The sequence below is a fragment of the Trichechus manatus genome, unplaced genomic scaffold (assembly GCF_000243295.1).
Source record: "Trichechus manatus latirostris isolate Lorelei unplaced genomic scaffold, TriManLat1.0 scaffold00077, whole genome shotgun sequence".
NCBI classification, from domain to species: domain Eukaryota; kingdom Metazoa; phylum Chordata; class Mammalia; order Sirenia; family Trichechidae; genus Trichechus; species Trichechus manatus.
Window position 1 is genome coordinate 9450712 of NW_004444013.1, and position 11657 is coordinate 9462368.

General features: G+C 39.2%; 1 protein-coding gene and 2 non-coding genes across 3 annotated transcripts; all 3 read right to left on the minus strand.

The window, feature by feature from the left end:
- Positions 1-12: 12 nt before the first annotated feature.
- On the minus strand, positions 13-11058 carry CCT6A (chaperonin containing TCP1 subunit 6A). Its single transcript, XM_004380790.2, has 14 exons — positions 10756-11058; positions 10277-10340; positions 7966-8100; positions 6932-7105; positions 6295-6398; positions 5540-5650; positions 4729-4888; positions 4538-4620; positions 3837-3933; positions 3415-3562; positions 2793-2926; positions 2192-2294; positions 1352-1424; positions 13-1117 (listed from the first exon to the last, which is right to left on the minus strand). The coding sequence occupies exons 1-14, from the start codon at positions 10890-10892 to the stop codon at positions 1045-1047; spliced, it is 1596 nt and encodes a 531-aa protein (XP_004380847.1). The 5' UTR covers positions 10893-11058; the 3' UTR covers positions 13-1044.
- On the minus strand, positions 3178-3315 carry LOC111821333 (small nucleolar RNA SNORA15). The gene has a single exon (XR_002824770.1). It is a non-coding gene; the product is annotated as a small nucleolar RNA SNORA15 (small nucleolar RNA).
- On the minus strand, positions 7242-7375 carry LOC111821335 (small nucleolar RNA SNORA22). The gene has a single exon (XR_002824772.1). It is a non-coding gene; the product is annotated as a small nucleolar RNA SNORA22 (small nucleolar RNA).
- Positions 11059-11657: the final 599 nt, after the last annotated feature.

Below are 11657 nucleotides of genomic sequence, written 5' to 3' on the forward strand. Positions count from 1 at the left end.
AAGCCCTTAAAATACAGAGCTATGTTAACACACGCGTACACCTTCAAGAAATGCAGAAACACAGCAACTACGTAAGAACAATTTCGTGGAAACAGGAGATACAAGTTATTTGGGTGAGAAAAAGTCGATACTGAAGCTTTGGAATGTACATTTCAGCGTAAGCAAAGGTAGAGGCGTGAAAATATGGTCAACCTTAATCTCCACTAACCCTAGCTTCCCTGGTCACCATGCCTTGAGCCAGCTTTTTACCTCTGTTGCCTTGATCTCGATTTTTCCCTTTTATACTTGTAGCTTTCCCGCCCAGGCTTCCAGTTCACCCATCTTTCCACCTACTAGAGTATAAACATAACTTTCTGGGGTGGGGGTGGGGGGGCATTTTAACAAAGCTATTTCAAAGGCATGAAAAGTCCAATGGAGCCAATATTGTACTCATAGGAATTTACACTAAGGAAATAGATGCTTTCAAAAACTTGTTACTTAGGTGTTTACATTTAAAACTTCAAGTGCTCAGTACAGAGCTGTTGGATAAATTAACGTTTAAGTCTACCAACAGCTGCTCTGAGAAAGAATGTGGCAGTCTGCTTCCGTTTAAGATTCACAGGCTTGGAAACCTATGAGGCAGTTCTACTCAGTCCTACAGGGTTGCTGAGTCAGAATCATCTTGACAGATGGTAACAGGTTTTTTTGGTTAATAAATTATTAAGCTGTTAAAATTTGTTTTTGAAGGAGTATTTATTAACAAAGTAGGTAACATACCCTTATCTAACATGTAATTTTATGCCACTGCAACTAAAGCAAAACCACCCATTCACTGGGTAAAAAGGACTTGCTTTCTGTGTACACACTTCAGTGCATTTAAAAAATACTGTAATTATAATTTCAGAACTTGGAATTTGAATAGGTGACAATGATCTCCTGTTTTAATATGGGAAAAGAAAATTCCTTTGAGAATTATTTGAAGCTTGGGCAAAAATCCCATAGCCATATCCTTAGGATCACTCTGTAGAGTCTTCATGATTCAGATGATAAAACGGAAGCTTCAATTCAACCTTTTAGAGAAGACATTCCAGCTCGCATGATCTCATCAACAAGGAGAATGTTGGTAGCAATCACAGTGCTGAAAAGATGGGAAAATCAGATGGTTCAGATTTGAGATACAAACTCCAATTCAACTCAACTTCCCATTTCCAACTAAACTGCATGCCATTACATCCAATTTAACTTCCCTTTCCCCCTCCATACAGAGGGCTAGTTTAATTTTTATACTTTTACATTTTTATAAGGGGGGAGGGGACGATTAAAACAGGACATAACCTAAAAGTTATTATAGTTTTGGCCTTCCCATACTTACCAGGAATGAAGAAGCTGTTTCTTTACACAATAGTTATCCCATATGCCTGCTTCTGCTGCTACCATTGGCTCACCTGAAAAGTAATCCAGTCTTCTTAAAACCACATACAGCATGTGAAGATCATAATGTTTTGCTCACTACCAATTACTCATCTACTCTATTATTAACTGTGAATCCCGTAATTCCTACCAGTCCCATTATCTACTCCAAACCATGACTCCTGTCCATAATATCTTTGATGACTGGCTGACCGCTACCTGGAAAACTTCACGTGATAAAGAAGCTCTCTAGGCTGCCAAAGGTTTGATCGTCCTCAGTTACGTTGCCTCCACTTCGTACATTTGTATCATTTTTGTTACGTGAGCCAAAGACTAGGGCTTTAGATCTGATCTGGCTACATTTCATCAGATTTGATCTCATCCTTTACATTAACGTTATTTGCTATTCTCAGACTTTTCCACCCATGATCACCTAATGTACTTTATCATCAAAGTCCCTGATTAAAAAATGGAATAAGGAGGGGGAAAAAAAAAGGCAAGCCTGATGTGAAAACCCTTCAGTAAGTACCACCCTAAACCACCTACCACCACCCAGCAATACCCCCAACAAATTTGTATTCTTTGAAATTACTCAAATGTCTACTCTCAATTATAACATCTAGTCATCCCATTTCTATATATCGTATTTTATTCCAATTTAGAACCCAGAGTTCCCTGATAGTACTGGTGTCAAACTGCAAAGCCACTCTCTAAGATTCTTATGTCCCCATTCTTGATTGTTCCTGGGTATACCTCACCTGTATTATCTAGTTCTTCCCTTACAAATATTGGATTATCTTACCTGTGTTCAAGTCTACACCCACAAGTTCACCAGATTCTGAATGTTCAGCTTGAACTTTTACTAGTGTTTCCTGAAGGTCAAAACCAGAGTTCTGAGCAAGAACCTAAAGTAAACAAATTTAATTCTTCAAAAGACATGACCTAAGAATTGCAGACAGGACCAAGTCTACAAATAAATCAACAACGCTTCCAATTAATGGAGTGAAAACAGTACTATTTATGTTCACTTCAGAGAATAACAAGACTTACATAATACTGACCAACTCCCTAACCCACTCTAAATGTAGCAATACACGTCATAAGCTATACCCCCAAAGAAGCATACAATGAAAATGATACCCATTGTAGTATAACTAAAACAAATAAAAACAAAAAACAAGCTTGTATATGAGTACAACCCCATATCCTGCAAGCCCTCTTAGAATAGTTATCTCTTGCCACTTGAAAACTTCCTTCACATATCAAAGTTGCCCTTCCAGAAGAACCAAATACATTTGGATGGTTAGGGATTTCTGTTCTATTGTCAGGGAGAAAACCAACAATACTTATCCAAAATCCACACCATACTATAGTTTAGAAAATTGACTGTTAAATATTCACACCTTGGGAATAATGAGTAACGCATCAGCGAATGCTTGGACTCCAAGCTGGGCCCTGCCCTTGACACTGGGCTTGTATTTCATCAGAGCTGCTGCTATTGCCACTTCCACTGCACCAGCACCTGGAACCACACAGCCTGTTGACAGGGAGAAGAAAAATGTTAAGCTACGAAGAAAATAAAACTGTAGAATCAATTATAAGGAAAAAAATAAAGGGTATGTATAAATTAAAACACACACTTGAAAATCATTAACTTATTGAGTGTTCATGATGACCACAGCAATTTAAACACTACATTTGGAAGCCATAATATAAGCAACCAGCATATCAAATAGGTTAAATTTAATTAACACCGAGCAGCTCTTAAAATCTATTGCTATTATACTTATTTGTATTCACCTTTAATAATGATATGCCATGAAAAAAATTCAGCATACGTCAAACATTTTAAAGGGAAGACAATTCTTTTGCATGGTGTCTGGCTGTGTAAATTATTGATAAAATGAACACAGTATTCAGCCATGCCTTTAGATAGCAGAAAAGATACAATTTTCAAAGGGTGCTGGATTTTTCCATGCATTACATTTAAGAGCCTTTAAAATCAGAACACAGTGAGAATCTTACCATCATCAATAGCATTTTTGACAGCCCTCAAGCCATCTCTTATCGCATCTTTGATTTGAGTGAGTGTGTGCTTATTTGGTCCTTTGATCAACAGTGTGACAGACCGAGGGTTATTGCATTTCTCAATGAAGGTGAACTTCTCTTCTCCCTGTGTGTAGTAGAGATGTTATTTCCAAAACAGGATTTAGTTGCGAAAAATGAACAGGGTGGGAGCTTATGGAGAAAATGGTTAAGCAGAGTATTAATGGAATAACACTGATCACATTAAACCAAATCTCTTAAAAAGTCACATATAAAAGAAATGTGATTTTCCTGCCAACGGCTTATCATTACTACACATAAACATAAAGCAAAGATCCAATCCCGAGCTTGAATTTTACCACAAAGAAATTCATGAATCTTCAGGAAGAAAACACACTTACCAGCGTGTACTCATAGACGAGTCCTGCATATCCCAAACAGTCAGGATTTAGGTCATCTAAAGAGTTTAGAGCCACCCCGCCACAGGCAAGTGTTAGCCTGAAATTTTAAGGTTTTAAGGGAGACACATAAGCAGTATCATCAGCTACATTCAAAAAGAACATTTTTTAGAAAGCAACCTTTTGGAATTACATACTAAAATTCTATTCTAAAAAGTTCCACACTCACCACTCCAATGCAAGGAACCACTCCCTCTCAACCAGCTGAAACCTGGCCTGTTCTTGTAACCTCTGCATTTAAACCACCCTCCCCAAGTCAGCAAATACTCCTCTGATGTGAAACCCAAAGGGCGTTGCATACAAGGATGCTTAGTTTCACGCATTTTTATTTTTTGAGGAAAGCAAGTATGATCTCTTTAAAAGTCACCCTGGGTCCAGCCCTGAATGGAGGTGTTCCTGCTACCCTCCAGCAAGTCTAAAAGAACTAATGTCATCATGAAGGTGGACTACAACTCTTCATAGTGGTGAGCTCTTTGGGATAAAGTATTTCTTTGAAACTCCTTGAGGTTAGTCTCCCAAGATAAATATGTACAGATTGTGTCATGATTTAAAAATAAAACAAGTAGAAAGGAAAAAAGGAATAATATCAGTTAACTGACAAAATAAGTAACATTCTTATTCCTCAGATAATCTGCTAAGCGTACCTCTCCATATTTCTTCGTTTAGCTCTGCGCAGAGCTACTATGCCTTCTTTTGCAAGGGCATCTAAGGAGAAAGGGTCAATTCCCTGTAACAAAAACAAAATTAGTTTCAATACCTTTAACCTTAATATAAAAAAAAAAAAAGGATGCTACAATCTATTTAGTTTATGAAACCAATTTTCATTTTCACTCACCTTTTGATTAATAACGACAAATCCTTTATTTGAATCACCACAGACTTTCTTTTTCAGTTCTATTATTTTGTTAACTCTATCTTCAATGAATTTTCTTTCAGCTTTTACAAGTTTCTCTCTCTCTTCTGCACTCTTGTAAAAGAAGCCAGAGTTCACTTCTCTATTTAAAAAAAAAACAAAAAACACCATAAACAGAAATGAAGATCTGATACACGGATGAACCTTGAAAACATCATGCCCACTGAAGTCAGTCAGACTCAAACGAACAAATACTACATGATCCCACTTACATAGAATAGATAAAACAGGCAAAAATAGAGATAAAAGGAGGTAAGTGGTTACTGGGGGGGAGGTCAGCGCTCAAGGGGCACCGAGTTTCGTTTGGGGTGATGAAAAAGTTTTGGAAATGGATAGTGGTGATGGTTGCATGACATGGTGAGCATAATTAATGTCACTGAACTATACCATTAAAAATGGTTAAAATGGCAGTTTTTGTTATATATATATAATTATAATAAGACGTTTTAAAAATTGAAGTGAAAGAATGGGGGAAACGTATTAACAATTTTTTTGAGTAGACTGTAAGTCAGCAGCCTCAGAAAGTAGGCTCGTCTCAAGAGTTCGCGAACAGTCACTGAGTTCCAGTCCTGCCCCGGCACATTGCCAGGGGTTATTTCCTACTATCCTCTCAAACCCAAGTGAGGCATTACTGTGCTGATGCTGGGGAAAACTAACTCTCAGAGAAGTGTCTTGGACACCATACCAAGCTCCTTCACCTCCCTGGTCCATTTTTAAGAGGTTATACACTCACGTTTTTTCATATTCTAATGACACATTGCATGTGAGGATGTATGCGTCTTCTACTCTTTTCTTCATATCAGGATGCCGTGCCCCATGGTCCAAAACAAGCCCTCTAATTAAGCTGTTAAAAACACGTTTAAAAAACTGCATTGTTATTGATTTCCAAATGGGGTGTAACATAAACGAGAACAGTACACTGAACTAAGACTATATTATACTAATTTTTATATAATCAGTTTCATTTCTTCAATTACCTGAACAAAACTTGGGCAAGTTCAACAGAGAAATCTGCAAATGTTCACAATGTGAAAAACCAATACTCCAGAACATGACCAAAAAACCAAGCAAGCCAAGCAAATAAAAGTAACCACCTTCTCCTGTACAGAAAAACTGTCTCAACTGGTATGCTATCACATATATCACTGGTATGCTATCAACTTGTATGCCTTTTCAAAAACTGTGTTCAAACTAAGCCTTTCAAAAAAAATTTTCAGTTTTAATTGCTAACTGTCTCCCATTATACTTTGTACCCAAGCAGTTGAATGAATGCCCAATGACTGAATGATCATTCCAGAATGATCATTCCAACCATAAACACGGCCTATCATTAACCTCATTTCAAGAGGAAATCTTACTAAAATATAGTATTCACCTAGGCAATATACAATCTGAAGATAAATAAATCAGCGAAAAAATACGTATTATATGAAATATGTGCAAATTTCTAAACACCTTATTGGTACTTCATAGCATTCTACCACCTACCTTGTATCAGTTTCAGATTTATGTTTCATCTCCATGATTTCAACCATGAAAAGGTCAATAGGTTCATCTTGTTTTTTAATGGCCAAAATGGAGTCAACTACAGCCTACAATAGAATTATCACCATCAAATAAATTTGATTCAGAAGTTTAAAGTAGACAATTTGACTTTAACATCTTTAAATTGATACAAGCCTTTGTCTACGTGCTAACAATGTTATCTATAAACGGCTGAAATCATTTACATTTCTGAAATCCTGTAACTTGTAATTACCTAAAAAATCGCTCACATCCCTCCTGCTAGTTTATTAAAAATATTAGTAACAGAAAATACTTTAATAATACAATCTCCATTTTATACTTTTTAATGAATGCTCCAATTACTTTTATAACCTGGTCAGGCATACTATTATTTGATTTTTCTCACTTCATTTTTCAGAGACATAGATCAGGTATCACTGCCACAAAAATCTTTATTTTTATACAAGGATCTCCAAACCAAAAAAACTGAACCTATTTATTTCACACCTATGATGCTATGAAGACTTCAGATAGCACCCTGCAGATGAATTGCTAAGTGCACTGATGTTTCTGTTAACAGGGGTTTTCAATACAACTGTATTCTAAATTTAACACATACCTCTGTTAAGACGTCAGCAAGTTCAGCATGAACTTTAGTATGCAGAGATGTTCTGGCCACATCTATAAGTGTTTGTCTGTCCATCTCTTTGCTTACTTTGATTTGTTCCAAAATTTGAAGTGCCTTTTCCTTTGCAGCTTCAAATCCTTCAGTTATTATTCTGGGATGCAGACCCTGTAACAGACAGACAATTACAAAACCACTCCCTAACAGTGGTGTTATTCAGTTAGACGCCAACTACAGTTCATGATAAAGTTCAAATAATTTTTGAAGAGACATTCTGGATCAGTCACATCCTTTAGTACAATTAAAATGTGCTGACCTTTTGAATACATTTAAAAGGACAAATACTCCTTTCAATGCAGAGGTAAAGAACAGACATTGCTCTAGCACAGAGTCAAAGCCAAGGGAACTAGAAAGCACACTTGGGTGTTCACTGTGCAAACCACCAGGGATAAAATCCAAACCCAAAACCGTGTACTAACAACTTGCAGTCAAAAGATGGGAACCGTGTATCTTTTCTATAGGTAATCTGAAATTAACTCATAATTTACTAATAAAAATAAAAAAGGAAGCTAAGAGTCTGGTTTCCTTCTCTTCCCAGGAAACTCTCTGACACTGGATTAGTACTCACTGAGATTTGTTTTATTCCTGAAATTATTAAGGGTTAAAAAAGCTGCGGGATTCGGATTTAAGTTTAAAATTTGATTAGCCTTTTTCCTTATACTTAACCTTGAATATTCCATTTCTACATACCAATTATTAATGTCTATATTATAAAGATGGATATAAATTATGCATGCAATCCAACTTCAAAAAAAAATGTTTTTTCATGCCCAGGAAGGTCTCATAACTTTTCCAGGGTCACAAATTTATGTCAGAGCAGGATGAAGACCCAAGTTCCCAGATTTAAGACCCCTGCTCTTTACATTCTATACACGGCCACAGCTACTATTAACACATCAACTGCTATAAATAAAACTCAGGTATTTCCTATACACGTGAAAAGCCCAAAACATAAGAGCCACGTGTACTTCAGAAATGTAGAGGTCCGCCTGTTTCAGCAACTCTCCGATGATCAGGACGTTGGAAGTAGTACCATCACCAGTTATGTCATCCTGAGCTGTTGCTACTTTTGCTATTAAGGAGGCTGTTGGGTGTTGAATTTGCTGAAAGTAGAAAAAGAAAAAAAAAACACTTAAATGACTTAAAATAAAGCAATCAAAATACACCTCAAACAAAAAGTGCTATTTACCTGAACAAATTGTCAGTGTTTGACCACATATTTGATTAAAAAGTTATCATTAAATATTACTGCTTAACAATTATGATCAAAACATTTTTATGTATAAATCTGTTTACATCTCAGATTATCTTCACTTTACAGACGAGAAAACAAGAGGGTCAGTGAAGATGTACTCTTCAGGGTAAATGACACAGCTAACAAAAAACAGTAATAAATAACAATTTCAAATCCAGGCCCAAGTCTCAGGCTCTTTCAAGAATAAGCTAAGTGCCTTCTGAAATGACAGATCAGCAGCCTCCGGTATTATGAGACCTTGACCAAATAACTTAAAAGGCCCTTTTAGCAAACACCATCAATAGATGCAAAAGCACTGTGTGGAAAGGTTTTGGAAGAACAGGATATTCACCACGTCGCCAACATCACCCCACGAAGTCTTAATTACGAAGGACTCAATCAAGGCTCCTGCGGAGCATCTGGTTTTCATTACCACCTTCTCCTTTAATCTAGAACAGTTCCCCAGGCTGTTATGTCTTTGGAGACACATTTTCTAAGAATTTAAGCCAGTCAATCTCATTATCTAAATTTGCTGACGTGAAATATTTTTGCCAAAAATACTACATAGGTGTCATTGTATACTTCTCACTGTGTAAGGCACAGGAGGCACATGTCAGATTATAAACAGACCTTTCTGTGTATAATCTGGGAAAACAACAATCACAAAGAGCTACAAAAGACATTTAAAGGGACAACAGTGAAAACAAACACTGTGTATTAGCTAATACTGTATGTTAAATTTCTTAGGTATGGTAATAGTATTTAGTAAATCTAAGTAAAGGGCACATGGGTATTCAATGTAACATTTTTTCAACTTTTTGGTAGGTTGGTAATTTCTTGAGAATGAAGAGAGATACAAGGAGGGGCTTCTGAGATGGTGGTAATGTTTTCTTAGCTAAGGTGGTGACTACGTGTTCATTTTAAAATTATACGTTAAACTGTAAATGTTTTTATAAGCTTCTCTGTATTTATTGTATTTGACGATAAAAAAAAAATAAGCCTCTGATCAAAGAATTGCAAATTTTATAAAAGTTCTCTGTAATAATACTTGCTATGTAGGTAGGACTTTTCTGACTGACCTCATGTTTAAACTATGGCTCCAACTGGTTCCTGCCAGCACAGGCCACCGTTTAGCCCATTAAAAATAAACTGCTTCTAACTCACAAAAAAAGACAAGATTTATTGGTCTGACGGAGACTGAAGAAACGCCCGGACACACTTTTAGCTCAGTACTGAAGTCACTCCTGAGGTTCACCCTTTAGCCAAAGATTAGACAGGCCCATACAACAAAATGAGACTAAATGGGCATACCAGCCCAGGGGCAAGGATGAGAAGACGTGAGGGGACAGGAAAACTTGTAACGGGGAACCCAAGGTCGAGGAGAGGAGAGTGTTGACATGTCATGGGGTTGGCTACAAAATGTCACAACAATACATGTATCAATTGTTTAACGAGAAACTAATTTGCTCTGTAAACCTTCATCTAAAGTATGATAAAAAATAATTATACAAAGTGCACCTTCTAGGTCGGCTAGCCCTTAATTTAGATATTTATAAACACGTGGATGTTGATGGCATGGTTTACTATCAACAACCTAAATTTTATTCTTAACACAAATCACAGGCAAGTCATTTCCTTTCTGAATTTGAACTGTTAGATTTTGGAACTCAGGAATGATTAAATACTCATTTCAAAAATCTCATATTCCAGGTCATTTCCCCACCAGATTGCATCAACCAACTCTTAGTTTTTCAGGTTTTATTATAATTAACAATTACAATCTCTTAACCGAGATCACAAGTGATAAAAGAGCAAGGATTCAAATTTAGGCCTGTCGGGCTCCACAGCTCATCCAAAGCACTGTATTGTCCTGTTAGTGTTGTTATTGATTACACTCCTTTGCTGCTCCCTCCATTGTTTGAGATACTCACGACCTAACAACAGATATTAATTTTCTCCTACCTTAAGAATGGACATTAAAAATTTTCCTACAACTCAAAAGCACTATAGAAAATCAAGCCACTTTGGACGTAGCGCTCTCTCACCATTTCATGAAGCAGCACGTTACCATCTTTAGTAAGCTTGATGTCTCCAGCACCAGAAACAAGCCTGTTCAATGGAAAGAAATGAAATCAGTGTGATTTTCCCTCCAACGGAGACCAAAGTAAACGTCCCATAAAAACTGGGTTTTTCCTAGATTCCAGGAAGACGGGGCCATGGGGCTGGATCGATCATCATGGTCAACTAGAATGGTGCAGTGCCCACCCCCGCCCTCTGAGAAAGTGTGCCGAGTCGTCACTATAGCTGGAGGCCCGAGGTGTGCGCACGCGGGCAGCTTTGTTCTCCGCGGCAACGGCACCGACTACAAGAGGAAAGGGCCAGGCAGGGGGGCTCGAAGCAGTTCAGGGCTGGGAGGAGGGCCACGCGGAAGCTCGGAGAGGCAGATTCGAGCCCTCCTCCCACAGTCCCGCTGCGGTGCGAGGCGCGCAACCCCAAGCCCACCCTCCCGCCATCCCCAGCTCACATCTTCATGGTGCCCTTGGGCCCCAGGTTGGTCCTCAGCACGTCCTGCAGCCCACGGGCCGCGCTGATATTGACCGCCAGCGCCGCCTGGGCTCGTGCCACCTCGGCCTTGGGGTTCAGGGTCTTTACGGCCGCCATGGCGGGCCCAGCAGATGAAGAAGATGAGACCCAACCCGAGGAATCCCCAAGGCCGGCTAAGCGTGGCCGGAAAGCAAGCTCCGCACCCTTCTGGAAAAGTCGGGCGCGCACCGCCCGCCCCCAGCGTGCCTGCGCGCCGCTACCATTGGGCCTCCTCTTGGCGGGGCCCGCTCATTGGCCGCCGGCCTCTGGTTCCGCCCCCCCCATCACCCCCAACACCTGCCACATCCCGGTCCGCTGCGCCACCGCGTCCGGGCTGAGCATGGGCCCGGCATCCCTGGGCCAGCAGAGTTCCGCTGTAGCGCTGGCGTGGGCCCAACTTGGATGACCCGGACCTGAGGACGAGGCGGGCGGGTGTGCGGACCGCCTTCTTTGCGGCAGGGATTCTCGGCCGCGCCGCACTCGTCTGTGTGTAACGGGGAGCGTGCATCCCGTTCCTGGAGGACTCTGGCCGCAGGGCATCGGGTGGGCTTCCTCTTCCCTTCCAGCGTTTTGCCTTCGGTTTCCTTCCCCTCCTTCTTTTATCTCTCTCACCAGACTTAAACAGTACAGTTAGACCCTGACTTAAGTTCGTTTCCGACCACTCCGTCGTAAGTCGGTTTTGATGTAAGTCAATACCGTATGTATATGTATGTATTTAGTTTTCATTGTTACTGTCTTTTATTATAGTTTATTTATAAATCCGGTCTTTATTTGTCTTTGGGGGTTGGAAACATATAAATTTATAGATATGTTTTAATACGTATAAAAAATACACAAATCATA

Excerpts from the sequence above, each read along its gene's own strand:
- CCT6A (XM_004380790.2), bottom strand. The coding sequence starts at position 10,892 with ATGGCGGCCGTAAAGACCCTGAACCCCAAGGCCGAGGTGGCACGAGCC. Across the intron at positions 4,621-4,728 it reads TTGTCGTTATTAATCAAAAG|GGAATTGACCCTTTCTCCTT; the intron begins GTGAGTGAAAAT and ends TTTTTGTTACAG. Across the intron at positions 1,118-1,351 it reads AAACAGCTTCTTCATTCCTG|CACTGTGATTGCTACCAACA; the intron begins GTAAGTATGGGA and ends CCATCTTTTCAG.